This window comes from Amblyomma mixtum, chromosome 10 (genome assembly GCF_055824585.1).
Source record: "Amblyomma mixtum isolate Tamu chromosome 10, ASM5582458v1, whole genome shotgun sequence".
NCBI lineage: Eukaryota > Metazoa > Arthropoda > Arachnida > Ixodida > Ixodidae > Amblyomma > Amblyomma mixtum.
Window position 1 is genome coordinate 103,606,429 of NC_143021.1, and position 27,466 is coordinate 103,633,894.

Consider the following 27,466-nt stretch of genomic DNA (forward strand, 5'->3'; position numbering starts at 1 on the left):
TCCTGAGACACGAGTTGGTTGAGGGTCCAATTGACTGACATTAAAATTTACGCAGATGTCAACGAAGTGCTTTGGCTCTACATTACATGTCATTGTGGCACTAGCTACAATCTGCTAATTTATGTCCGGGTAGCTAAAATCACCAACAAGAAAAATGTGGGCATTTGGATAGATGGAAACAAGTTCATGAACAGTACTGTGCAGAGGACAGGAGAAATCTGGATTAGTTTTAGGAGGTGTGTAGCAAACGCCAAGTAGCACTGTTACGTGGGAAGCGCGACAGATGAGCCATAATGATTGGATAACGAATGCAACAACAGGACATGCTATACCCCGACGAAATGCAATACGAACACCCCCCCCCCCCCCTCCCCTCTTCCCCCCGTTAGCCTTTGTGATCATTTCGATAGACTTCGAAATCAGGTAGATTAGTTGTGATTTCAGCGTCCATTACGTCACTGTTTAGCCAAGTTTCTGTTAGCATGAGTATGTTGCTCTGACACGACGAGGCGATATACGATAATAGCTTACGTTCTGGAAGGAAGCTGCGGATGTTAGTGGATATAGTTGAAAGCGATAGAACATGACATGCCGAAGCAGGTCAGCGGCTTTTTGATGCTTGCGGACGGGGCAGTCGCTATACTATTCCTTTGAAGGTATTGCACGATGTGTCGTATGTATAGCGTTTAGAGCCAATCTGAAGAGTTTTGAAGCGCAAGGAGTAGCGGTGAGAATGTGTTTTGGCAAATGGAAGTAATTGATTCTGTGCGTGTCGAATGGGGCGGGAAAAGTCCACATCGATACTGTAGTTCGTATTTTTAAGTCTGCGGTCTTTTCATAAAAGTGCGTCTTTGGTTTTATGAGACCGGAATTTCACGATTATGGGACGAGTTGTGTAAAGTGAATGCTTACCGAGATGATGTGCTCTTCCTATATCGTTAGGCTGTGCTTCTATTTAAAGATTATTGTGAAAAAATTACTGTTTAGTTTCTCAGACTCAGCCCACGTATCATGGTTAGTAGGGTCACGAATGCCATAGAAAATAAGCTTATTCCAGCGTGATCTATTTTCAGCACCTGTTTAAAGCGCGTGAATCTTTCCAGACATGTTCACTGCGTTTTTCTGCACTCTATCAATGTGGTTTCTGAGGTGAAGGAGTGTTTGGTAATGCGTCTTCAGTTCAGACATTCGCTTGTTCAAGTCTGTTATCGTTTTGTCCGTTGTGCTTTACTGGGTTTCCAGGCCATGTATTTATTTATTTATTTATGTATTTATTTATTTATTTATTTATTTATTTATTCAAATACCTCACGGGCTGCGACTGGAGCATTATGTAAGGGGGGTTACATAACTGGGGTGGGAAAAAGAAGCAAGTAGAACATGGTTATTTTAACATCGTTATACAAGTAACAAACAACCAACCAGAAAATAGAACTAAATTGAAACACTAAATTGAAAAACACACTACAGAACACACTTCAGGAAAAACACACTTCAGAACAAAATGCTACTTAATGTTTCTTTGAAAATAACATCATCTCTGATGTGAACAATGTTGTCAGGAAGACTATTCCAATAAATGATTGCACGGGGCAGGGCTGATGAGTTGAATGCAGTGGTCCTTCCCGAAAGGCGTTTAAAACTGAAGTGATTGTGCAATCGGGGAGATGTGCGGGCCGGTTTTGTAAGGGGTAGCGTGAAGGAACCCATTTCGGTTATTAAATGGGTTTGCCTAGCGCTTCGCTACGGTACTTCAGCCAGTACAGCAGCAATGCTTTCAGGACCAGGGTTAGTACCAACGTCACCCGATAACATGAGCAAGGTTTGGTTTAGTTTGGTTTATTGGGGTTTAACGTCCCAAAGCGACTGAGGCTATGAGAGACGCCGTAGTGAAGGGCTCCGGAAATTTCGACCACCTGGGGTTCTTTAACGTGCACTGACATCGCACAGCACACGGGCCTCTAGAATTTCGCCTTCAAGAAATTCAGCCGGCGCGGCCGGGATCGAACCCGCGTCTATCGGGTCAGCAGCCGAGCGCCGTAACCACTGAGCCACCGTGGCGGGGACATGAGCAAGGAATCATTTACATGAGCACACTGAACGGCAATGACAACAAAGCAGTGTGGGCTCTCAAACTGCAACGCGAGGTATTTACTTGATTTTTTAGCGAAGGGGACATATGTTCTACTGTCCTGCATAGCAAAGGAAAACGGATTAGATGGCTGCGCCGCAGTGCTACCACCGAGCCCACGGATTGGTGTCAGTGGGTGAAGCCTTTTTATAGATGACGTTGCTGATGATGTGGCCATTGATGTAGCGATGATATCCTGCGAGCATAGCTCCTAAGGCGGCACATGCAGCGGGGACGAGCAGCTAACGAGCGGCAGGTGGCAAAAGCCCAGTCCGTTTCCGGCGGACGGCAGTGCTTACACCGATGTCGCCCCCTCTGACAGGTATGCCAAAGTCAGTAACAGCAGGCTGACTGTCAAAAATTAAAAGAACTTTTGGAAAAAAAAATATACGGCGCCGCGCGAAAGCAATCTCGCCAGCGCGCGTCGCTAAAACAGGGGAGAAGGAAACCTCGGAGAGCGCGCAGCCTTGTGTGTTTTCCTGCCGTCTCCACCATCGCTTGCGAGAGCGGCTACAAGAGATTACTTCAGCGCATGTCGTCGATTTTGATATAATGTCGGAGTAGTTTCTCCTGTTTGCTGACGGAGAAGGCGTAGCCTTGAGAATGCTAGGTGAGGTCCTCTCCCTCTTCTCTCGCTAGCCAGAAGCGGCGCCACACAAGAAAGATCCCGAAGCATCTCGAAGCAGTCTCCGCGCCTGACCAATGGGGACGCGCACACGGACCCCGAAGGATAAGGAAATAAGACAGTTAATGCTGTGTGTATGCGCGCCTGCCTTGGCGCGAAGAACAAGAAGACGTGGACTGCGCCTATTCATAAAGGGCGTTGACCGCTGTCTATTAGCTCGAGCTGCGGTTCAAGCTTCAGAGAAGCGCGCCCGCTTGACTACTGGCACAAAACCACGCGCCCAGTCACAGACCAACGAGACAGCGTGCGCCAAACTGCGGGACAGCTGCGTCCTGAACCACTGGTCGTCGCACTGTGGCAGTGCCCGGTGAATAAATTATGTTTTGCTTCTTTGCCTCTCTCTTGTGTTGGTGCAGTTTAGGTGCAATAATTCATTTTTACTGTAATACCTCTGGAGTGTAACTTAGCGCTACTTGCATTGTTTGTTAATCACTTGGTGTGGGCTCGTACAAGTGATTGTTAAAGCTTGTGTATCTTATCTTTGCTGTATAAAGTTTGTTTTGTTTGTGAAACTTTGGCTCTGAGCCATTCCTGGCTTATGACCGGCAAAAGCTGGGCACCAAACGATCAAACCGCTTGTCATTTGGTAGCTTGTCTCTGGTTGAGCTTGCCAAGCTGAGTCGAGAGCGCCTCTTTTCTGACCGAGACTCCTGCACCCATATGCTCCAGGGGTATCTCAGAACGCACGTAAAAGTGCGCGAAGTGGTGACACTGGCGAACTCAAGGAAGGTCCGCTGCATCGCGAAGGTAAATGGATTAGGTGGCTGCGCCATGGTGCAGTCACCGAGTCACCATTGAACCTCTACCCCACGCTGCTATGTATATATTTCTAGAATAGTGATGTCTCCTTGCGAGGCACCGTTTTAGTATAATGAACGGTGAATAACGTTCATGCAAGGATTTTCGGCGGCTCAGTCCTTAATTTCGTTAACCTAACTGCTATTCAACCACGGTCGCATAGGGCTCTACTAACTTGCTAGTTATAGTAATAGGGAACAATTGTATGATTAAGCACCACGCGCCAGCCATAAGAAATGATCCATTGAAATCTCATTCACAGCTTGCCTCCATTAAACCGAAAGGAGCCTTGAAATAAACAAACTACATACTTTTATTGAAGGCAGATTCTATGAAATAATAATGCATGAACTACGTTTTCTCGCTTCTATTGAAACAGCATTTCATAACCAAGCTGCTGGACCCGAACTGCTAGTCTTTAGGAAGTCAGTAAATCAACCGATATTGCATTCCGAAGTCGCTTTTCCTGAAATTCGGCTAGAGCATGCTTCCGCACATCCACAAGCAAAAAATAAATAAATAATAAGAAAAAGGCCCTTTTTCGCGCAACGGACAGAGACTAGATAGCTGTGATTAGAAGAAGTGGTATGTCACCCAGACTGCTTACTTGTCTTCTGTTGTCTTCTCTAGCCCAGACGCAAAGCGCTTTGTATTGTACACTAAATTGCCTTTAATAAGTGGACTGACCAGAAAAAAAATTCAGCTACGAGTCCTGAGCTGTCCTATCGGTTAGTGCACAATTAGCGAGATGAAGAAATAATCGCTGATATTGACTTTGCCAACAAGCTACACCTAGCACGTTTGCTCATGTTTTCCTGGGAGGCATGTTAAAGCGGAAGCTTGGGTGAGTTGGTACGACATTTTCCTGAATAGCAGCGCGAACTTGGACAAGGACTAATGTAGCTGATGCCTACATTAGCTTTTGTTTTTTTTTAATAAAAACACCGTATATGCCAGCCACCGCTTCTTCTGTTTGTGGCATTGTTTCTATTCTTCAAAAAACAAACGTTCTTCCGCGGCCAGCAGAAAATAACTACGCGGAGCAATCTCAAAAATAACGGGCAATTTTTGTTTCATAATTTCACAGTTCTTGCCTACAATTTATCTGCTTCACGTTTTGAAAGGAACGAAGATCGCGCTAATCTTTAAAATAGGTAACACATACGACCGCCCTGAAATTGAACCAACCAATTTCACAAATTGGCGTGCCGTAGAAGTACCGCCACAAAAGTTGCAACAGAAAAACATGAACGTTGTTGATTTGGATTACTTACTTGAAGGAATTTGTGAGCACTAAAAACCACGGAAAAGGGACGAACACACAGGACGAAGCGCTTTCTAACAACTGTTTAATCTCAAAAGGAACATGACTATATACACACATGTTCCTTTTGAGATTAAACAGTTGTTAGAAAGCGCTTCGTCCTGTGTATTCGTCCCTTTTCCGTGTTTTTTAGCGCTCACCAATTCCTTCAAGTATGTATTTTCAACTAGCCCCAGTATTAGCTCTTTTGGATTACTTCTTTCATCATTCAGAACACGAGTTCCTGATTCATCCGAATCCTGGTTGAAAGCTTTTCTTTCGCTCCGCCTTGAAGATTTTGACTGCATCGTCTAAACATGTGCTGTATCCTCAGATTAAGCCTGAAAAAGTTGTCTTAAACATACGCCTTCATATTGCCAGATGTGTAAAAGTTTCTTCATCGCTCCTAATCAGGCAGTCAATCAATCACTAATTCAAATCTCTAATCTATCATCCACTCAGCTTACATCAGGCTCCCAATAACTGGGCCCTCTTTTTTGTTGCGAAAGCAACACTACACTAGTCGCCGAGCCATTTCGCGGAGCCGAGGAAAGCCCAAACTGCGCATGCGCTAGGAGCAGTGACGTCATACGGCGCACAGCTGGTGAGCCGCCGCCCTCGCTGCGCGGGTGACTCAGAGATGCCGACGCCGCGCTCGCCACTTGCGCATGTGCAGTAGCGGCGCATAGCTAGAGTGCCGGCGCCGCCGCCGCGCGCTCTCCATCGACTCTCTCTCTCTTCTCTCCGATGCGCAGTAGCGGCGCACACCTAGCGTGCCGGGGCCGCCGCCATTCCAGCTGTGCGTAGTTACGTCACTCGCTCCTCGCGCATGCGCAGTATGGTCGTGCAAGAGCACGCGAAACGGCGGCACTGTGGGCGATGTGGCCCACGCGACACTATATAGCTACGCTCAGATGTTGTTTTCGTAATCCTTTAGTAGTTTTAACCAGAGAAAAATGACAGCCCACTTTTTTGTTACGATCTACCATTCCATGCATGTTTATTGATACGCCCATATTCTGATGAGCTTGCCGTTTATCCTACTGTAGCTTGTACAATTTCATACACAGTATTGTGCCGGGATATGCACAATATTACCGACATCAGTGGTTGATGACTCCAAATCTTAACAAATCCTGACTCACGCGCTCGAGCCAGTATTAAGCTACTCAAACACAACTGAAAATGTTCATGCGGAATCGGTTCACCTATTTATAAAGCAGAGCACCACTTTGTGAGATGAGTTTTTAATGGGCTAACATATCATCATCATCATCATCAGCCTGACTACGCCCACTGCAGGACAAAGGCCTCTGCCATGTCTCTCCAATTAACCCTGTCCTTCGCCAGCAGCGGCCACCATATTCCCGCAAATTTCGTAATCTCATCCATCCACCTAATTTTCTGCCGCCCCCTGCTACGCTTGCCTTCTCTTGGAATCCACTCCGTTACCCTTAAGGACCAGCGGTCATCTTGCCTTCGCATTACATGCCCTGCCCTAGCCCACTTCTTCGTCTTGATTTCAGCTAGGATATCATTAACGAGCGTTTGTTCTCTCACCCACTCCGCCCGCTTCTGATCTCTTAACGTTACACCTATCATTTTTCTTTCCATAGCTCGCTGTGTTGTCCTTAACTCAAGCTGAAACCGCTTTGTTAGCCTCAACGTTTCCGCCCCATAGGTGAGTAGCGGTAAGATACACCTGTTGTTTAATTTTCTTTTGAGGGATATTGGTAAACTGCCATTCATGATCTGAGATAACCTGCCATATGCGGTCCACCCCATTCTTATTCTTCTAGTTATTTCCCTCTCATTATCTGGATCAGCTGTCACTACCTCCCCAAAATAGACATATTCTCTTACTACTTCCAGCACGTGGCTACCAATTGCGAACTGCAGTTCCTTTGGTAGGCTGTTGAACATTACTTTGGTTTTCTGCATGTTAATTTTAGCCCCACCGTTCTGCTCTGCCTGTCTAATTCATTGATCATTCTTTGCAGTTCATTTCCTGAGTGACTTAGCAATGTCATCAGCGAATCGCAAATTACTTAGGTTTTCTCCATTAACTCTTATCCCCAACTGTTCCCATTTCAGGCTTCGAAATACCTCCTGTAAACAGGCAGTGAATAGCATAGGCGAGATCGTGTCTCCCTGCCTGACACCTTTTCTTATTGGAATTTTATTACTGACTTTATGGAGCAGTATGGTAGTTGTGCAATCGTTATAAATATCTTCCAATATTTTCACATCGCACTCTTCTACACCCTGATTCCGCAATGCCTGCATGACTTCTGAGGTTACTACTGAGTCGAATGCTTTCTCGGAATCAATGAACGCTATTACAGGGGCTGGTTATATTCTGCGCATTTCTCTGTCACCTGACTGGTTGCGGAAATATGGTCCATTGTAGAGTATCCTTGACGAAAGCGTGCCTGGTCCCACACTCACTAACACACACTAACATATCACTAACTTTTTTCCTTGGTTAAAAAACTGCCAGGTTTTCTAAAACACCACTTATGTAATTCTTCGTATCCTGTGAAGCTACTTGTTGCAAAATTTTTTACAAGTTGAAACTACGCTTAGATGCTTTATCTGTGAAACTCTTGAGGATTTGATCAATAATAACTGCCATTGCTTCAATGTCATGCAACTAAGTGCATTTAATCTTTATACTCATTTAACGTAGCTGAGTTCCCTTAAAGAAGAAAGTAACTCGTAAGTTCTTGCTTCTCGTCCCAGTAGTTGTACCCTCTATCGGCTTCACAGGTTTGCATATTGGTCGCTATACACGGATTCTTTTATTTAAGGCTACACACGCACACATATACACCTCATTATTCGGCTTCAAATTTTCTTTACAAACTCCCAGAACGCACAAGCTTCTCAACCCCCTTTATTTTTTCTAGCAGCATCTTACTGTAACGGCCTTCCTCGTCAACCGGCACCTATCATCAGCTTTTCTACAATTTCTCGACCAATGCAAAACTATTTTTATGAAAAAAGTCATGAACTAACGTACTATTAACGCTATGCATTTGCACTGCGGTCATTCAGAAAGTGAACTAATTTAACCTAAAGTTCCAAAATGTGTAAGCCACTTGCATACCCAGCAATTATTAAGAACTTTTTTTATTGGGAGAGAGTTTAAAACGCAACTTCGTCCTGTAATTACAATTTTACTATAACGAACAATATATCCCCAGATATCGCGTCGGTAGGCCTATACTGTTTTGCTATCCTCAAAAACGTTCCCTATTCGTTTTCTATGGCACACTTAACTGCTTGATTGGCGCTATGGAAAAATTTCGAAAGAAAGATTTTGGAACGCATCGAAAGAAAAAGTCATTACCTTGAAGATTTCTATAACAGGAAATACATTATCATCATCATCACTATCCTGACTACGCCAAATGCAGGGCAAAGCCCTCTCCCATGTCTCTCCAATTAACCCTGTCCTTTGCCAGTTGCGGCCACTGTATCGCTGCAAACTTCTTAATCTCGTCCGCCCACCTAACTTTCTGCCGCCCCCCTACTACGCTTGCCTTCTCTTGGAATCCACTTCGTTACCCTCAAGGACCTGCTTGCGCATTATCGTTCTTTCGCATTACATGCCCTGCCGAAGCACACTTCTTCCTCTTCATTTCGACTAGGTTGTCACTAACCAGCATTTGTTCCCTCACCCACTCTGCCCGCTTCCGGCCTCTTAACGTTACACTTATTTTTATTTTCATAGCTCACTGTGTTGCCCTTAACATAAGCGGAACCTTTTCGCTTAGACTTCAAGTTTCTGCCCCACAGGTGAGTATCGGTAAGGTACAGCTGTTGTGAACTTTACGTTTGAGGGTAAACTGCCAATCATGATCTGAGAGAACCTGCCATATGCGCTCATCTCTTTTCTTATTCCTTTACGTAGTTAGTTACGCGTCATGATCTGCAAGAGCGGCCACTTCCTGCTCCTCGCTACCAATTGTGAACTGCTGTGGCATTGCGAGGCTGTTGAACATTACTTTGGTTTTCTCGACGTTAATTTTAATACCTAGCGTTCTGCTCTGCCTGTCTAACTCATTGATCATGCTTCGCAGCTCATTCCTAAGTGACTTACAACGGAAATGGCATGAGTGAATCTCAAATTACTTAGGTATTCTTCATTAATTCTTATGCCCAACTGTTTCCAATCCAGGCCTCTGAACACCTCCAGTAAACAGGCGGTGAATATCATTGTCGAGATCCTATCGCCCTTCCTGACACCCTTCCTTATTGCAATTTTATTCCTGACTATTAATGACTGTGATAGCTGTTAACTCATAGATATCTTCCAGTATTTTCAGAAACTCCTCTACAGCCTCATGCCGCAATGCCTGCATGACTGCTGAGGTCTCCACTGAGTCAAATACTTTCCCGTAATCCATGAACGCTACGTATACGGGCTGGTTATATTGTTTGCATTTCTCCATTTCTCTATCACCTGAATGACAGAGTGGATATGGTCTATTGTCGACTATCCATTATGAAGCCTGCCTGGTCATATGGTCGATTGAAGTCTAAGGTTGTTCTGTTTCTATTTGCGACTGCCTTAGTAAATAGCTTGTAGGCAACAGACAGTAAGCTGATCGGCCTGTAAATTTTCATGTCCTTCGCATTTCTTTTGTTCTGAATGAAGATAACGTTAGCGTTCTTCCAAGCTTGCGGCATGCTGGAGGGTATAAGGCATTGCATATACAGGGTGGCTAGTTTTTAAAGCACAATCTCGCTTCAAGAGATCTGCTCCTACATGATCCTAACCAGCTGCTTTCCCCCTTTTCATTCCTCCTAAGGCTGTCTTTAGTTCCTGTTTCGGTAGTGGCGGGATGTCCCATTGCTCTGCACTACTGCCCCTCTCAGTAACGCTCTGAGTACACTGCCTACCGTGCAGATTTGTGTAGAACTCTTCGGTGTTTTCAACTGTCTTATACATACTGGTAATGACATTGCGCTCTTTATCTCCTAGCGCATACATCTGGCTTTCACCTATGCCTAGTTTTCGCTTCACTGTTATTAGGCTACCTGCGTTCTTTAGAGTTTGTTTCATTTTCTTCATGTTAAACTTCCTTATGTCGGCTAACTTGCGCTTATGTATTGAATTTGGTAGCTCTGCCAGTTTGATTCTGTCCGTAAAGTTAGAGGCTTTCATGCTTTGGCGTTCTTAATAAGATTTTTTCTCCCCTGAGATACCTTGACGGCATCCTGCCAAACCATCCTACCGCCTACTTCTACTGCACATTCCGTAATGATAGCTGTCTGACTACCGTTCCTTCTTTCAACAAGGTCTCCTTCCCCAGAGCTGAATATCTCTTTTGCAGCGATATCCTGAATTCCTATACTTTCTCTCTTACAGCTAACCCTTCAAAGGGCTTCAGATTCAATAATTTCTTTCGTTTCCTTCTCAAGTATAAGCTTAATTCTGAAGTAACAACAGGCACCTTTCCAACGACGTCCATATCCTACACGGTGAGAGCACAGTATGAAGGCTCTTTCATTTTTTGCCTCACCGTTTGGGCTCTTCGATATCCACTTCCTGTTCTTACGTTTACGAAAGAAGGTCACGGTCAGTAAAGTATTTCTCTCTGTGAACTCTACTAATATCTCTCCTTTGCTATTCTTGGAGCCTGTGCCCTAGTCGCCTGTGCCCAGTTGCCTACCTTCACACTGAAGTCCCCCGTTAGACGGTGTACTGTAACCTTACTTCAAATATTCAATATTTTTTGTCCAACACAGCTGGACGTGTTTTTCTGCCCACTCTTTGTTCATATCTTTTGTATTTTTTAAAGAGGAATGAACGGATCTTTCAAAATATGTTTTTAAACAGTCGATGCATGGTTTTTGATGATATTTTGGCCGAAGTTACAAATATTATCTGGAGCGTTGCCGCTACTATGTAGTGTAAGTGTTCAAGTAAATGCATAGAAGGATGTGTAAATAGGAGCAGCCAAGACAGAAGATTTTACTTGAGGCATACTAGCTATTATTGCATTTGATTGTCTCTTCGATGGCCCGAAGGCTGCTTCCTCGAAGTGCTAATAGCCAAGCCTGTTCTTTGGGTGTTTCATTCAGTGATATGTTATGCTCTTCGTGTTTTGGGTTGGGGCTAGTTCGTATTTTGAACTATTCAGGCAAGAAGTGTTTCTGGAGAAAATTTGCCGTTTACTAAAGCGCCCAGTGTTTCAACTTAGATTATTTTCCTCGCACTTAGTTTGTGTCATGCCTAGAGGATCGAACATAGTCGTACCGTACTTGCGTTCAGTGGATCCTCTCGCACGAATCATTCTTCGCCTGAAAACAAAGGAAATGCCAAAGGTTCACCGGTGTGAATATAAAGCAATAAAATACTCTTACGATATCCTAAATGAACACTTTGGTTGCGTTAACGCGTTCTGTCGCTGCTGATTTTATTGTTGCTGATTAAAGTTCACTCGTACTTTTGCTCGCATTCGTTTTACATGTCTGTAGTTTTCACAACACTGTGTATGACTTCTTTGGATTACAAACAAACTGATTATTCTTTTTCCGATGATGTCATACTTAGATTGCCAATATCCGATGCTGACCAGTGAAGTTCGTTGTATATATAGTGGTAAACTTAGGTGGTACAATTAGGACTCCATATACAAATGTTCAAAGAACTCTCGTCAGTGTCCCTAGCGGGCTGAGGAGGTCTATTTACCGTGGCACAATAATGGGGAAATTTCCCAAAGATTGTGTCGTTCCGTAAAAAAAAGTACGTCATCAATCACGTGACATTTCAAGCGAGAATTCACGAAAAAAAGTTCTACGCTGGATGACAGCCGGAAGCCTGCGCCCGTTCCGACATCTACATGTCCTACGTCTTCTCCGCCTCAGCAGCTTTTGTCATCTAGGCGGCGCACCTGGCACAGGCAGGTGGAAGCCCGCGCGTGTGCTTAGACGCGACTCCATTTTCCGCTCCGTTTCCTTTGTGTATTTCCATATCCACACAAGGATTCCAGAAAAAGCGAGGCGCGCAAAAGTCAAATGCATACGCGCCTCAAAAATCCGCCGCGGTTGCTAAATGGCTTTGTCCGTCGGCTCTCGAGACCAGCGCCGTGGCATGAAAACTGGGCGGCGGCAGCCGCATTTTGACGAAGACGAATCACAAAACCTCATCCCTGTGCTTTGCGATGTCATCGCCCGGTAACGAATCCTTGGTGGATGAAAATAATCCAGAGTCCTCCTCTACGGTGATCCTGGTGGTCCACTCGCATACTAAGGACGTTACACTCAATACATTATGCTAGAACATAAACGGCGCGACAACCAAACGTGGCGGTATTTTTATAAAAGAAATAGCTTGTGTTCCCGTTTCAGTTTCTTCCGTGTTTGTGCGTCCAGCTAGGCTGGCCCAGGGATTTACACTGTCGCTTGACTGAAATTCATTTTGAAATCACATGTACAGAGCTCGACAGCTGCGAACAACACATGGATTAACTAGTCACATTTGACATGAAATAACCAAATCAAACTTGGAGGGAAGTTGTGTTAAAATTATGCTTGTTAAACTGCATAATCACAAAGCATTGCCACACGAAATACTGCCAGCTGACGCTGAAACTATTCTCACAGATAGCGAAGGGCGTTTTAAGATTTTTTTAAGTTTGTCCGAGAACCGTGACATGTTGCCGCAGTTGACCAGAGGGCCTAGCCCTAGTGACGTACTTTGCCAGTGCCTTTGCACTAGTTCTCTGCCTTTATTTACACCTGAAGCCTACACAGTCTACCGGCGGCCCTCCTACATGGACTAGGTTCATCCTAGCCTCTGCATCATCTAGATTTAACTATATGGCCGTCAGCTCGACACCCACGCCAGAGGGAGGGCCGTGTCCTCAGAGCGGCTTTAGTCCGACAGCTGCGGCAAAGCATCCTCCAAAAAAAACCCCACGCTGACAGGGCTGAGGCGGTTGGTTGCAAAGGTGACAAACGTGAAGCAGACCACAACGGTCTCTCTTACCCTGATAGTAGGACGATGATATCAGGTGGGTGCGTTTTGAAGCTTTCCGCTGCATAGCCTATTAATGTGAGCACGGTTTCTCGAATGGCAAGTTGACCATCACCTGTAAGGGTAACATATTCTCCGGCGTGTTCCTGCAACCACAGTTAGTTTTCAGTGCAGTGCAGGGAAGCAGGTAAGAGTTTAAATTTTGCTACTTACAGATAAGGTGGTCTGAACACCTTTTACGAGTATTGAAATTTCCGGTCCCAGCTCTACCAGTACATCTTGAACCTATGTAGAAGCATCGCGAGAAATGTGCTAAAATTTTGTCCGAACACTTTCACATTGGCGCGAAGCTTTCGCTATGCTGGTTTCTGTGAGTGTTCGCTACCTAGACACTTATCAATTCTCATTAAGCCACGAAAAATAAAATATAGGTAGCCTGCTAGCGAGGCGCTGCCAGGACCAATTTTACTCAACATTCTATTGTAATGACACTTTTTTCGCTATTTGATAAAGGATGAAGTGATTGCATGACAAGCGTTCCTTCGCGGTGGTTGGTATTAACCCTGACCAAAATATGACATGCGAGTTACCGTAACGTATTGGTGAAAAACTGGTGCCTTTAAAGTATTTATTGCCACTTGATTGTTTTGCTTCATCCAGCTTTTGTTTCCTCCAGCTGATGTGTCCAGCTTTTTACTTCAGTTGGTAAACAAAAACTGCGTGCTGAAAATCGACTGCGCCGTCACATAACGCAGGTTCTAGTGGGGCCAGGGGAACAAAATTCTAGTTAAAATGAATATTTGCAAAATACAGCCTGAATGTGCCACGCAATTTTGATAATATTGTTACGTGACGGCAAGCGATGAAGAAAGGACTGCATGACCGATGGCGATGATATGATTTAATGTCTGCGAGCCTAGCACGAGCGCTCCTGCCCATGCCACTGCCCGCTTCGTCGTCTTCTAGTCCGTCACATGACTCGGGGCCACGAAGCGATCGTCCCGATCGCGCGAACTAGAAGAATGCCACAGACGATGACAAGCAGGACGTGACGATGGGCGTGGCAGAACATATGAACAGAGAAGAGAAGATGAAGGGCTTGCCGTCACGATGAAAGAGATGATGAGAGGGAGAAGCCAGGTCCACGAAGACTGAGGAGCCACCGGTTTCTGGAAGTCAACGTCGAGGCCCGTGGACACACCCAACGGCAGGGACAGGGGTACTTGTTTCTCGTGTGAGTGTCGGTGGTCAATGGGTTCTCTGGTCAGTGGCGGCGGTCTCGGTTCAGTGGGGTCGTAGGTCGTTGGGTCTTCTAGGGTCTTATGTGGGTTCTCATGTGGGCGGTGAGTGGGGTCACAGGACAGTTGCGGCGGTCGTTGTGTCGTCGTGTCTTCTGGTCGGGGCTTGGGGTGGGGCGGTGAAGAGCGGCGGCGTCGGGGCATACCTGGCAGACTGGGAAAGCGCCGAGAGGTGCGAAGCCGTGAGCTCCGGGACCGGGATGAAGAAGGTACCCAGCACCTCCACCAAATGTTACGTGACGGCAAGCGATGAAGAAATGACTGCATGACCGATGGCGATGATATGATTTAATGTCTGCGAGCCTAGCACGAGCGCTCCTGCCCATGCCACTGCCCGCTTCGTCGTCTTCTAGTCCGTCACAATATGGGACAAATTTTTTTCTCTTTCTCAAGTATGCATCTAGAAACACTTCCTGTGCAGGAGCATTTTAATTATGCACTGCTGACATGCTATCATTATTCAAACGCTTTTGAAGAATGGTAAAATCGATGCAGCAGTATAAAAAACAGACAAATATGTTAAACCGTTGGTATTGGTAACCTATACAAAGGAAACAAGAAACCATTATGTACCTGACATGTTTACACAACTTATTGAAACAGTTGTGGCACGGAACCACGATGTAAAATCATGAAAGAATTGCGAAAAATGGCGTTCAACATTGTTGTATAACGTGTTAGGTCTTTTTTCTTCTGCTGAGTGGGACCGTTTTGTTTTTCGTGCATAGAAGTTTTTTTGCTTTGAAATAGCAGGAAGATAACGTGTACAATTTACATGGAATAAAATTTCATGATCATGGTAATGAAGATCTGGTCATGCCGATTGAGAGCCACCTAGCTTGGCATTGTTCAGAGTTCCGCAAGGAACGCGACGACCTCGTCTCCAAGCATGGTTTTCCCACCGATGACGGGGAATTTCGTGCATTGACCTGAGCCGGAGAGAATGGAATCTGGGAAGATATTAAGGCGAAAGCCTTTAATGCCTCATCGTTGTAAGCAGCAGTGGTCGACAGAAATGTCACGCTTTTCAATTGGTCGAAACGGTCGGGACGTCACAGTGCGCGAATTTCAAACGGGGCCAATTGTACTTGGCTAGTAACCATGCAACCAATTGAAGGAATCTATAGTGATGCTCCAAGTAAGTGTTACTGAGCTTAGTTAACTGCTTAATTACCCAATTAGCCTAATTAACTTTCCTAGTCAGGCCATCTAAATAAATAAAACAGAGCAGGAAATTGGTCGAGCTCGGAAATCGAACCCCGGTCTTCGGCATGAGAGACGAGCATGCTATCCACTCCGCCATGCCAGCTCGATGGTTTGGAACGAACAAAGGCGCGTCTAGTGAATACGATGTCTTCGCTCACTCCCATCGTCCTCCCTTCCCTTCCGGCGAGGTTTAGGTTTCCACCGAGATATGAGAGACAGGTACATTTCCTTTCCTCAAAAACCAATTTACTGACGAGCGAGGCGTGAAACCGAATAGGCAATGGCGTTCTATGGACTCCCTGGCAGCGTTGCAAGATGCTGTCGCGTTCCACTCTTAGAGGCGAAGCTTAACATCTTAACCACACATCAGTGACCGCACTTTAGGTAAAAAAAGTGCCCCCCCCCCTGAATTTTGACGGGTGTCTACCGGGATATGTGAGATAGTTACTGCGTAATTTCTTTTCCTCAAATACAATTTTCATTTCCTTCATTACGGGCCCTCTTTGTCTTCTTTCACTCCCACTACCTCCCTTCCTCTACGGTGCGGTTCAGGTGTCCACCAAGATGACAGATAATTACTGCGCCATTTCCTTTCCTCAAAAAGCGTTGCGTTCAAATGGCAAGGCATCGCGCCGAACGGGTGGTGGCGTTCCGTGGACTCCCTGGCAGCGCTACAACACGCTGTCGCGGTCCACTCCTAAAGTCGAAGCTGAAGCGTCATTAATTAGTAGTTAATTGATATTAAGACATTAATAAGTGATTAACCATTAATTAATGATTTGTCATCACTTAGTATTTAGTATTCAATTATATGTGACGCCACCAGTGCCACAGAAGCAGCCAAAGTGGTGCGGAAAACGCTTCCGGCTCTACGCACTTTAGACAAAGTGCGCCCTGAAGCAGTGTACATCATGGCTAGACCACCGATGCCTTCCTTTCATGTATCACTAGGCCCCTACTTTTCTCATCCTTAACAACTAAATACCCGAACAAACGGCCCCGAGCGTCCCTGTTTACTACATAACTGCTACCCTGTACAAAGTAGTACGTCACGGGGTAGCATGTAGAAGGTTGCTTGTGAATGCTGGACCAAAATTCCATTCGACCAAACCTAATTGACACAAAAACAGGGGATATCGTTTACGTAATATTTCCCTAATGTCAGATTGTGTTTCAACAAGTACGGTAGCTCGGAACACTTGTGCTCTTTCTATTTTCGGCATCGAAAGCTGCACTGTAAGTTCATGGAATACCGCTGGAACGCGTAGTTAGCTGCGCAGCAGTCTGCACAGAATTGTGCACAGAATGCGCTGCATAGTAGTCTGCAACATCAGTCATTATTAAATGGCCAGGCAACTCAGCTCAAGTTCTCAACAGCGTGAAACTCACTGGGGCTTATGTAGCTATCATCTAATTCGACAATATGGCCAGATTATTGTAGCCCCAATATACTTACTTTCTTCATAAAGGTTGAAACATACAGGAAGCGGGTATATGAAGCCATGTGTCCACATCGAGTATCACAAAACACGTATGCCTCTAAGACGTATGCTTTGGAATCAGATCGGCTCTCTGTAAATATCGGAACAATCAAAAGTTGATGCTTTTCAACTAGATTAGTGAGGTTTGACTATCTATATCAACGCCCATCTCACCAATACGGACTGCTTTAATATAAAAGAATTTAAAAAATAAAAAGGAAGAATATTCAAAGAAGCAGTAATCCTTACGTATATATGGAACAATGAGTTCTGCCCCCCGTATGTCCCCGCCAGAGCATACGTCCACGCGACCGCTTTACCTTGCCCACAGTACGGACAAGATATGGCAAACAAGTCCGTGCCTTTTATGTACCAGATGTGTTCAACGACCTGCCAGATAATGTTTTATCTTTCAGCACTCGGAAAGAAGTGAAATCTGTTATCTTTGATTTGTATGTGTAATTTTGTTTCTCTTCTTTTTTTTTCCATTTTTTCCCCGTTCTTTCTTACTGCCTTTCCTTAGTTTTATTCTGATTCTTGTGCAGTATTGATTGACTGTGCCGTTCTCTGGCTTGCTCCATTCTGCCGAGCACTGCCCCTCAAGCCCATCGCTGGCTTGGGCAGGCTCGTATTTGTACAATGTAATTTTTAAATAAATTATTTTTATTATTATTACAGGGTCATTAAAAGGCGTTCAGGCTACCAGATTTTGCTCATGGCATAGGGGCAGAAGAATAGTACACACATATTCAGATCTAGTCTGACAGCGCTATTCTTATTGTGGTAGCGAAAGAGATTAGTAGAATGCTGTAACTTCAGCACTTTGTCATACACGGCCCGCCCTTTTACGTGCGTAGTTATATTGCCAATTTGGAACTACTTGCCTCGTTTTCCGAATACTTTCTGTATAAATAAGACAGCAAGCCTGGAACTTCAAATGATATACGATGGTTAAAAGACTAACGGGAGAAGAACTGTACGTTTTTTCACTGTTGCAGTATGAAGAGCTTGGAGCGGTAGCTGTGACGTCTCGAAAGTTATAACATTATCACTACAGCTCAATATGACTTTCGTGCAAACAGATCGACTTAGTTAGCTCTCCTTGCTAAGAAAGAATTCATACTAGAAAATTTTGAGCAAAAAACATGGTACGTGAAGTTTTTTTTAGATTTTTCAAAGGCGTTTGACCTTGTTAATCACTTATTGTTGCTTAAAAAAAATCGGATACCTGCGGTATTAGAGTCATAGCCCATATGCTGATTTTCTCATACTTGCGACATAGGTCTGAGTTAGTTAGTATTGCCGGTGAATGCTCCCTGCTGAAATCGGTAGCTTCTGGCGTTCCGCAAGGGAGCATTTTGGGTCCGTTTCGTTTTGTTCTTTATGTCAATTATATTGTCCACATTGGTAGCACTGCTAAGTACATAGTTTATGCAGATGACACTAGTCTGCTTTTTTCAGGTACCATAACTGCTCATCTCGCAAATCGAGCTAATGAAACATTAAAAGAAACGAATACTTGAATGGCTCATAATCACTTAAAAGTTAACGTTAGTAAAACTGCAGCAGTCATGTTTCATCCACGTCATAAACACTTTGCACTTCCTCCAACTGAATTAAACAATACCAGAATAGAATTTGTGCAGTCTGCGAAAACCCTGGACGTTTAGTTCGCAGCAGATATGTCGTGGAATGACCATATTAATTACGTAGTTCAGATACTTTCCAGAAGAGTTGGTATCATGCGCCGTAATTTCTCCAATCTTCCTACGTCACTCAACATGTTACTCTACCACTCTTTGTGCTCTTCCCAAGCCAACTACGGATGTATGGTGTGGGCAGCAACCACAGATGAAAATATTAACAAACTCACTATCCTAGAAAAATGTATTATACGCATTGCATGTAAAGTTCCGCGTTTCTTCTGCACTGCGGGCGTTTTTCATCAACGCAGCGTTATACAAATGAAGTCCATGCATAACTATAGGCTGTCCTATAAATATAAACTCGCCATAATGAAAAATGATGACTCCTCACTTACACTTGCTGGGTTAGAGCAAAGCAGAACTGTGTAACATGCCCGCGCAGCAGAGCCTTGGAATGTTAAGAAATGCCGCACAAATTATGCCAAACAAATGTTGCAGCATACCTTACCGACGCCTCTGAACCAGTTGTACTGCCACAAGAATCTTAATGTATCCAATATATCTCTGACATAATTGCCCCAAATGCTCGTTAAGTAGTTTTTTCTTCCAATTCTCATGTTGAAGCTCTTGTCAGTTTTGCTGTCCTTTATTTTCTCCTGCCCGTCTTTGCCTTTATAGGCTCTTTGATCTAACACAGTTTTTTTCTTTTACAAGCACACTGCACTACATACTAACGTACATGTCTTATTCTCTTTACCGAACATGCCCGATTTTTCTCTACATTTTGTTTGATATGCTCCGCCGCCGTCAGTGCCGCACTCTCAGAGGAAGTCAGGACCTCTCAAGCTGTCTATACAGCTTTTTCTCTGGCTGTCCTCGTAACACCTAGTTGTGGAAATAAACCTTCAACCTTCAATCTTCAAAATATAGGGGCAATGCGACTGAGCAGCTTTAATGACATTCTGTTTCCTTTTATAGCAGCGCTCACAGCAAACGTCATGAATGTTATTGGCACGTTTAACGGTGTAAAACCTGTGTGCATTGAATTTTTTTTCTCAGGTAGAAAGTGAATGCTGCTTTGCCCTAATTAAAGCCAGCAGCGATTATTATTGAGCGTCTTAGATTGCTATACGTAATCAATACTGCATCGGCTTAAGCTTTTTCGTTGTGACAAAAATGTATACCGTGCGATTAAGATAGAAAAGAATCCCAGGAAATTACATCAGCGACTTACTGACTATTTCAAGTTTGCCAGATGCTTCTGCCTCAAAAAATGTTTTCGGCACCTTGTGAGGAATTTGTTGAGGTGCAGACGAATTGAAGCTTCCGGCGGACGCAATCCGATGCGTTAAATATAGCAGGCTCACCTAAATAAAAATAACGTGATTATATGCACTACCGGTGTTTCCGTGTTCCACGAAGATATAAAAGCATATTGCAACGAATTGTCATATGATACACTTTTCCTCACTGTATCAGGAGTAGTGAAGGTGCTTTTGTGATATTTGTGTTGAGGTATCCCGTGTGATGGGTAACAAATCTTAGCTTAGTTCGACAAATGCGGAGTACGGACGCTAGCACGTTTCGTTTCATTTAACTTTCGGTTCGAGCCTATGGTTTAAATGTCAGAATTCTAGCAAAGATAGGCGAGATCGGGAGCGAACTATTAAATTTTGGGGTCGCTTAACGCAACTTAGCGGGGCCTGCGTTAGTGGTATGTTCTGGAGCCACTGCGCACGGATGAAAGTTGCTGAAAACCACGGCATTCAACGCACCGCTCAATAGAGTGGCAGCTAAATACGAGGGGTGATCGGTTGCAGCTATAGCATAATACTCTCGTGCCGTGGCTAGCGAGGCTGATCAGTTCGCGCCACCGCGGCCTCAAACCCAGTCGCGGCAATATTTATTTCTGCAGGTCTCAGTCGTTTCAAACAGACGATGGGTTTTCCTAAGAATGTAAGCATTAGTGCTCACTCATTAGAAAAAGGATTAGTGCTCACGCATTAGAAGAAATGGACCAAATCAATTATTTCTTTACCTTTACCTGCCGCCGCGGTGGCTCAGTGATTATGGTGCTCGGCTGCTGACCCAAAAGACGCGGGTTCGATCCCGGCCGCGGCGGCTGGAATTTCTTTGGAGGAGAAATTCTAGAGGCCCGTGTACTGTGCGATGTCAGTGCACGTTAAAGAACCCCAGGTGGTCTAAATTTCCGGAGCCCTCCACTACGGCGTCTCTCATAGCCTTAGTCGCTTTGGGACGTTAAACCCCATAAACCAAACCAAACCTTTACCTTTACCGGCTTCAAATGATTAAAGGCCATCCAAAATATTCGCTTGGATTTTAGCCCTCTTTCTAATATGCGTGTATTAAAGCAAGAAAAAAAAGATAATAAAGCAGCCCTAACTACATATAAATCATAAATAGAGAAGAGTTAGTCATTGAAAACCAGTCGGTGTAGAAAGGAACGCACCCAAGCCGTGAACGGCTTCTAGCCGCTGCTCTATTTGGCAGCGTATCTGCTCCGCGTCAACCATTTGTTCGACTCTTTTTCGGGACATCTCGGAGGCACCTTTGGCCGGCTTGTTATTCTGGTCCTACTTTTTCGCGAGTGTACCTCGACACCCTATCTTCTATGAACAGTAGATTCGAGACAATTTCATTTTTTAAAATAAAAAATATTTCTGGTCAAATGTGTGGTGGCTGCGCGCCTACTGATAGCACCACGCGCGCTACCGGGACACGCCCCTTTGATAAGGGCTTATATACCGGGCCACCGAGTGCTGTCGCGGGCACTTCCATGCACTTCTTCCTAGCTTGTCATTGACGTCGGCCCAGCTCTGCTGGCGCTCGCCAGTAACTTTGTTAGATGGAATTAAGAAATTCCGTCGACGTACTTAGCTGCAGCTTCGTGGTTCTTGCTTGCACGGAAGAACACCAAATAATGGCGACGAGGATCAACGCATCTACAGCGGGAACCGGGAGCTAAGTTGGTATTCTTTTCCTCACTTCGGAACTGAGACTACTGTGAAATGGCCTTGCAGCTGGGACAGATGGAGCCTTTCGACGACTCGACCAGTGACTGGACGTCGTACGACGAGCGACTTTCCTCGTACCTGAGGGCGAACAAGGTTCCAGCCGACCTTCAAGTCGACGTTTTCGTGAGTCTCATCGGTCCGAAAACCTGCCAACTTTTAAAGTCTTTGACTGCTTCCGATACACCTACTTCGAAGTCGCTAAGCGCGTTAAGAGAAGTTTTGAACACACATCTGTCTCCAAAGCCATCCGTAATTGTCGAGAGAGCGAAGTTTTACCGAGCAACGCAGCGTGAAACGCAAACGATAGCGCCGTTTGTAGAAGAGATACGCAGGCTGGCTCAAACCTGCGATTTCAGTTCTTTTATCGACGATGCGCTTCATGACAAGTTTATTTGTGGCATGCGGCGAACTGACATTCAAAGACAGCTGTTTGTCGAAGACAAGCATTTAACGTTTCAGAAGGCAGTTGACCGAGCATTGGCCTCGGAAGCCGCAATGAACAATGCAGCGACAGCTCATGCCTTATCATACAGTGCTGAACAAGTTCACCGAATGCAGGGTGGAAAGGAAAAGAACAGGCACGCTAGCAGTCGCGAAAAGCCCCCTTCATGCTATCGTTGTGGTTCTGTCAAGCATGACGCACAAGCATGTCCGCACTTAAGAGCTACTTGCTTCGAATGTAACCGCCGAGGACACATACGCAAGATGTGCAAAATAAGGACAGATTCGAAAGGACAGAAGCAGTGCATGCGCGCTCTTCAGTGCAACGCCCAGCAATACCTAACAGAGCTGAACAGTGTCGGCATGTCTCGGACACCGCCCATAATGGTAGAAGTTAATGTGGAAAAAACTACCTTAGAAATATAGCTTGACACTGGAGCAGCAGTATCGGCCATGTCTCATCGTCAGGCGAAAGTGTACTTTCCCGGTATACGTTTGCAGCGAACAAAGATGCAACTGAAGACAGGGGAAACTGTGAAACATGTTGGCGTAATAGATGTGCTCGTACGCCACAACAACCAAGATGCTTTACTGCCGCTGTACATTCTAACGCAAAACCGGACACCACTTTTAGGTCGCAACTGGCTACAGCATATCAGGCTGGATTGGACAGGCTTCCAACGCCTTTGCAAGGTGTCCTCTACATCAGGCAGTACGCCGGCAGCATTAGAAACTCTGCTACGAAAAAACGAAGACCTGTTCAAGGACGAGCTAGGAACCATACAGGGAGAGCAGGCAAGCCTCCGGTTCAAGGATGGCCAAGTGCCCCGTTTCCTGAAGGCACGGAGTGTTCCTTTCGCTCTTGTAGAAGGGGTAGAGGCTGAACTACAAAGCTCGAGAAGTTGAGAATCATTTCTCGCGTCGCCAGTAGCATGTACGCTACGCCAATTGTTCCCGTAGTGAAGCGCGATGGGTCAATTAGAATTTGTGGCGATTAGAAACTCACGCTGAACCCGATTTTAGATGTGGAGACTTACCCGCTTCCAAAGTTGGCTGAACTTTTTTCAGCGTTGGCAGGAGGTCAAAAGTTCTCGAAAATCGATCTGAATAGGGCTTATCAGCAAGTAGAGATGGACGAAGAGTCGAAAGCCTACCTGACTTTGAATACGCACAAAGGCTTGTATGTGCTTAATCGTTTGCCTTTCGGCATAGCCTCAGCACCCGCGATCTTTCAGAAGATCATGGACAACGTCCTGAAGGGTCTTGACGGAGTTACTTGCTACATTGATGACATGATGGTCACCGGTAGGACGGAAGAGGAGCATCTGAAGAATTTGGAGGCGGTACTAAAACGGTTGTCAGAGAGAGGCATCAGAATAAAGAAGGAAAAGTGCGAATTTTTCAAACACAAGCTGCAGTACTTGGGCCATGTCATTAGCAGGCACGGAGTAGAACCAGCTACTGACAAGCTAGAAGCTATTGCAAAGGCTCCTCGTCCTACGGATAAGCAACAGTTGCGTTCGTTGTTGGGCTTCATAAACTACTACGGCAAGTTTGTTCCCAACCTATCAAGAGTTGTTTTTCCTCTCAACAGATTGCTGCGGCTTGGTGTTCCCTGGGCCTGGAATTACGAGTGCGAAGCTGCGTTCTCGGACATAAAGAAGCTGATTTTACAACCACCGGTTCTTACGCACTACGACCCCAGTGCACCGCTGCAGTTGTCGTGTGATGCATCGGCATACGGTATAGAAGCTGTCATCTCTCATGTGCAGCCAAACGGTGAATGCCATCCGGTGGCGTACGCATCGCGCACACTATCTTCAGTAGAGGTATATTATAGTAAGTTGGAAAAAGAGGCACTTGCTCTAGTTTTTGGCGTCGAGCATTTCATCTACTACCTTTTTGGGCGTTCGTTTGTTCTTGTTACGGACCACAAGCCCTTGCAGACAATTTTCGGTGCCAAGACGGGAATCCCAACCATTGCCGCAGCGAGAATACAACTGTGGGCTGTACTTCTGTCTGCCTACAATTTTAGCTTGAAGTATAAACCGTCGTCTCAAAACGCCGACGCAGATTGCTTATCTCGTTTGCCTTTGCCGAGTGACAGCGAAGAACGCTCGGATGAGCAGTTTTATCTCCTACGCATGCAGTCCCTGCCAATTGACTATCGTGAGGTGGCACGTGAAACGAGCCGAGGTTCGCTTCTAAGACAAATCGGGCAGCACGTAATGAACGGCTGGCCTGAGCGCGTCGTGAGTGAAGAAATGAAGCCATTCTTTCACAGGCGCTATGAACTTTCCGCGCAACTAGAATGCCTCATTCTTCCAATGCGTGTTGTTATTCCTCAAAAATACCAGCCTCAAATGCTCGAAGAATTGCACCAGGGACACCCTGGCATTGGTAGAATGAAAGAACTAGCATGCAGCTACGTGTGGTGTCCAGGAATCGATCGCGACATTGAATCTCATGTGCTGTCGTGCAATCCGTGTCTAACGCAGCGCACAATGCCTTGCCATGCTCCTTTGCACCCGTGGGCATGGCCAACCAGACCATGGGAACGTCTGCACATCGATTTTGCAGGACCTCTCAAGGGTGCCATGTTCCTGGTTGTGGTCGACGCTCGCTCCAAGTTGCCTGAGGTGTGCCAGATGCGTGACACGTCAGCAGAAAGCACTGTAAACCGGCTACACGAAATCTTCTGCAGGTTTGGTTACCCTGAAGTGGTGGTGTCCGACAATGGCCCGCAATTCATTTCGGCTGCTTTTTCAAATTACCTTAAAAGCACTGGCACGCGGCATGTGCGCACATCAGCCTACCATCCCAGCAGTAATGGACAAGCTGAACGATTTGTCCAAACCTTGAAAGCGGCATTACGTAAAAGTATCGCCGCAAACTTAAGCACAACGTTGGGGGAGTTTTTGTCTTACATCAGTGAGTGGAATTCTCTCACATGATAAAATGTAAGCGCATAGTCATCCTGCATGCCTTTTTATTTTTATTTTTATTTTACTTTTACCCGTGTATCTGTGTTATCTTGATCTGCTTGGATCTGTAAGATGGTCTGCAGTATGAAATAAATAAATAAAATAAAATAATTACTCATTGGCATCCACCCAAGGGCAGCCATACGGCTACAAAGGGAAGCTATACAACTTTCTCAGAAACTTCGTAGTTAAAGAAAAACTCGTCCTGGTCCGGGGTTCGAACCCGGGACCACCGCTTCACCGCAGCAGTCGCTATACCAACTGAGCTAACTGGGACGGCAAGCTTATGGTAGGGCGATAGCGAATTAATCAATAACTCGAAGTAGGAACAGTGTTGGTCAAATGTTTAGGGGAAGCCCCCAGGGTGGAGTAAATTTGTAATAAGGGAGTAATTACTCATTGGCATCCACCCAAGCGCAGCCATACGGCTACAAAGGGAAGCTATACAGCTTTCTCAGAAACTTCGTAGTTAAAGAAAAATTCCTCCTGGTCCGGGGTTCGAACCCGGGACCACCGCTTCACAGGAGCAGTCGCTCTACCAACTGAGCTAACCGGGACGGCAACCGGGACGGCAAACTTCGAGTTAGTGATCAATTCGCTCTCGCCCTACCATAAGCTTGCCGTCCCGGTTAGCTCAGTTGGTAGGGCGACTGCTCCAGTGAAGCGGTGGTCCCGGGTTCGAACCCCAGACAAAAAAGCATTTTTCTTTAACTACTCAGTTTCTGAGAAAGCTGCATAGCTTTCCTTTGTAGCCGTATGGCTGCGCTTGGGTGGATGCCTATGAGTAATTACTCCCTTATTAAAAGTATATTTCTGTTTCCTTTTTGTCTCAACGTTCATTGGGCACAAAGGGAAGATTGTAGTGCTAAGAAATTTCAAGTAACAAAAACGTACTGTTTCTCGACCCACTGGTTGCGTTGATTAGAAAGTTGAGAGAATAAAAGATAGTGATCACTGGCACGTGTAGACAGAGATGTTCTCTAGCGTTAGAGATTTGCAATGAAAACCTGTCTTCATCGCAGTTTGCTTCGCAAAACTGTTTGGGGCATAAACATCTGCGTTACATCTGGTGGCCTTTATAACTAACGCAATGACAGTTTTCGTTGAAAGTATTCTTTTCTCATTTAATATGAGTAGTCAGTAAACGTTGGTCAAATTCAATTTGTTCTCAATACCGCTTTAAAAACATGTATCATCTGTCTGTGGACTTGATTTGGGAAGGGATCTCGGTGTCGCTGTCTTGCGAGCGCTCTAAGCCTGTGAATAGTTTCTGCAGCAAAATAAACACTACCGCCAGCCATGTGACGCAATGCGCCGGCGCACAAGGTCGATAGCAGACTCTAAAGAGTGAGAAAATAGAGAGCACGATGAAAGCGAGGAGCATGACAGCAGCATGAACAAATGGGCTGACCTTCGTTAGAACAAGCGGGAGTTCTCTATGCTGAAACATTAGCTTCCGTATGCATTGATGCATAGCTGTTTTCTTGCATGAAAGGACCACCTCACTGCAGATAGGCACGGCCCGAACCTAAACATTCACGTTGGTGAGCAGAGGAACCTTCCAGGACGCATTCCTGTAGCCCTTCCTATTTATTATTACCGTAATTGTACTAGAACTCAAATTGGCAACAATCTCGGCGCTGCAGCAGTACACCGACGACACCACTATCTGATCTAGCACGGTTGAACACTGTGAAATATAATCATATCTGCAGCAAGCGACCGACACTGTGTCAGCACACAGCCAAAGTATAGGCCTAAACTGTCGGCATCCAAAATTGGAATTTTAATAATAATTCTGAAAAACATCACCCGCCTGCTCTTCCCATCACCTTGCGTGGAGCCCCCCAACAAAATGGTCAAAACCACTAAGCTCTAGGCACCTACATCTCCAATGATAGCACTGACACCAATGCCGTGAAAGTTATTCGCGCATCTGTGCAGAACACTGTCGCTGTAATCACACGCATCTCCAAACGCCACCGCAGTGGCGGTCCTAAGGGGGGGGGGGGGGGGGGGGGGCGCGGAGGGGGTGGTCGCTCCCCCTCAAAAGCCTTTGCATATCTTCCGCCAGTTTTCTGGGTCTATACAGCGAGATAAGATTTTTGACGTAGAAATATAAAGCTTTTTCGTCTGTGATGCTTAAAGTAGTCCCCTACTTTGTACGTTCACCGTGTTAGCCGCTGCCTTATTTCACACAATTCTCCGTTCTGCAGGTTTATTTATTTATTTATTTATTTATTTATTTATTTATTTATTTATTTATTTATTTATTTATTTTAGTACCTTAAGTACCCCAAACAAGGCGCATTGCATGAGGGGTGGGTTGTACAGAAATATCAACAAAAAACGAACATATTCTGTACAATGCCAACACCACGGTTCAAAATAAAAATGAAACAGGCCAGCATCTCAGAAAAACACTGCAGAGCGCTCATATGCTTTCGAATACAAAAGAAAAAAAAACA

General features: G+C 45.2%; 1 protein-coding gene and 1 non-coding gene across 2 annotated transcripts in view; both read right to left on the minus strand.

The window, feature by feature from the left end:
- LOC149326582 (uncharacterized) overlaps positions 1-27,466 on the minus strand; it is an 83,016-nt gene that overhangs the window by 46,239 nt on the left and 9,311 nt on the right. The window contains exons 3-4 of the mRNA XM_089564621.1: positions 12,920-13,053; positions 11,186-11,229 (exon numbers count right to left, since the gene is read on the minus strand). Of these exons, the coding sequence (XP_089420747.1) occupies positions 11,186-11,229; positions 12,920-13,053 (178 nt within the window). The remainder of the gene's footprint in view (positions 1-11,185; positions 11,230-12,919; positions 13,054-27,466) is intronic.
- TRNAT-UGU (transfer RNA threonine (anticodon UGU)) lies at positions 25,482-25,555 on the minus strand. Its single transcript has one exon. It is a non-coding gene; the product is annotated as a tRNA-Thr (tRNA).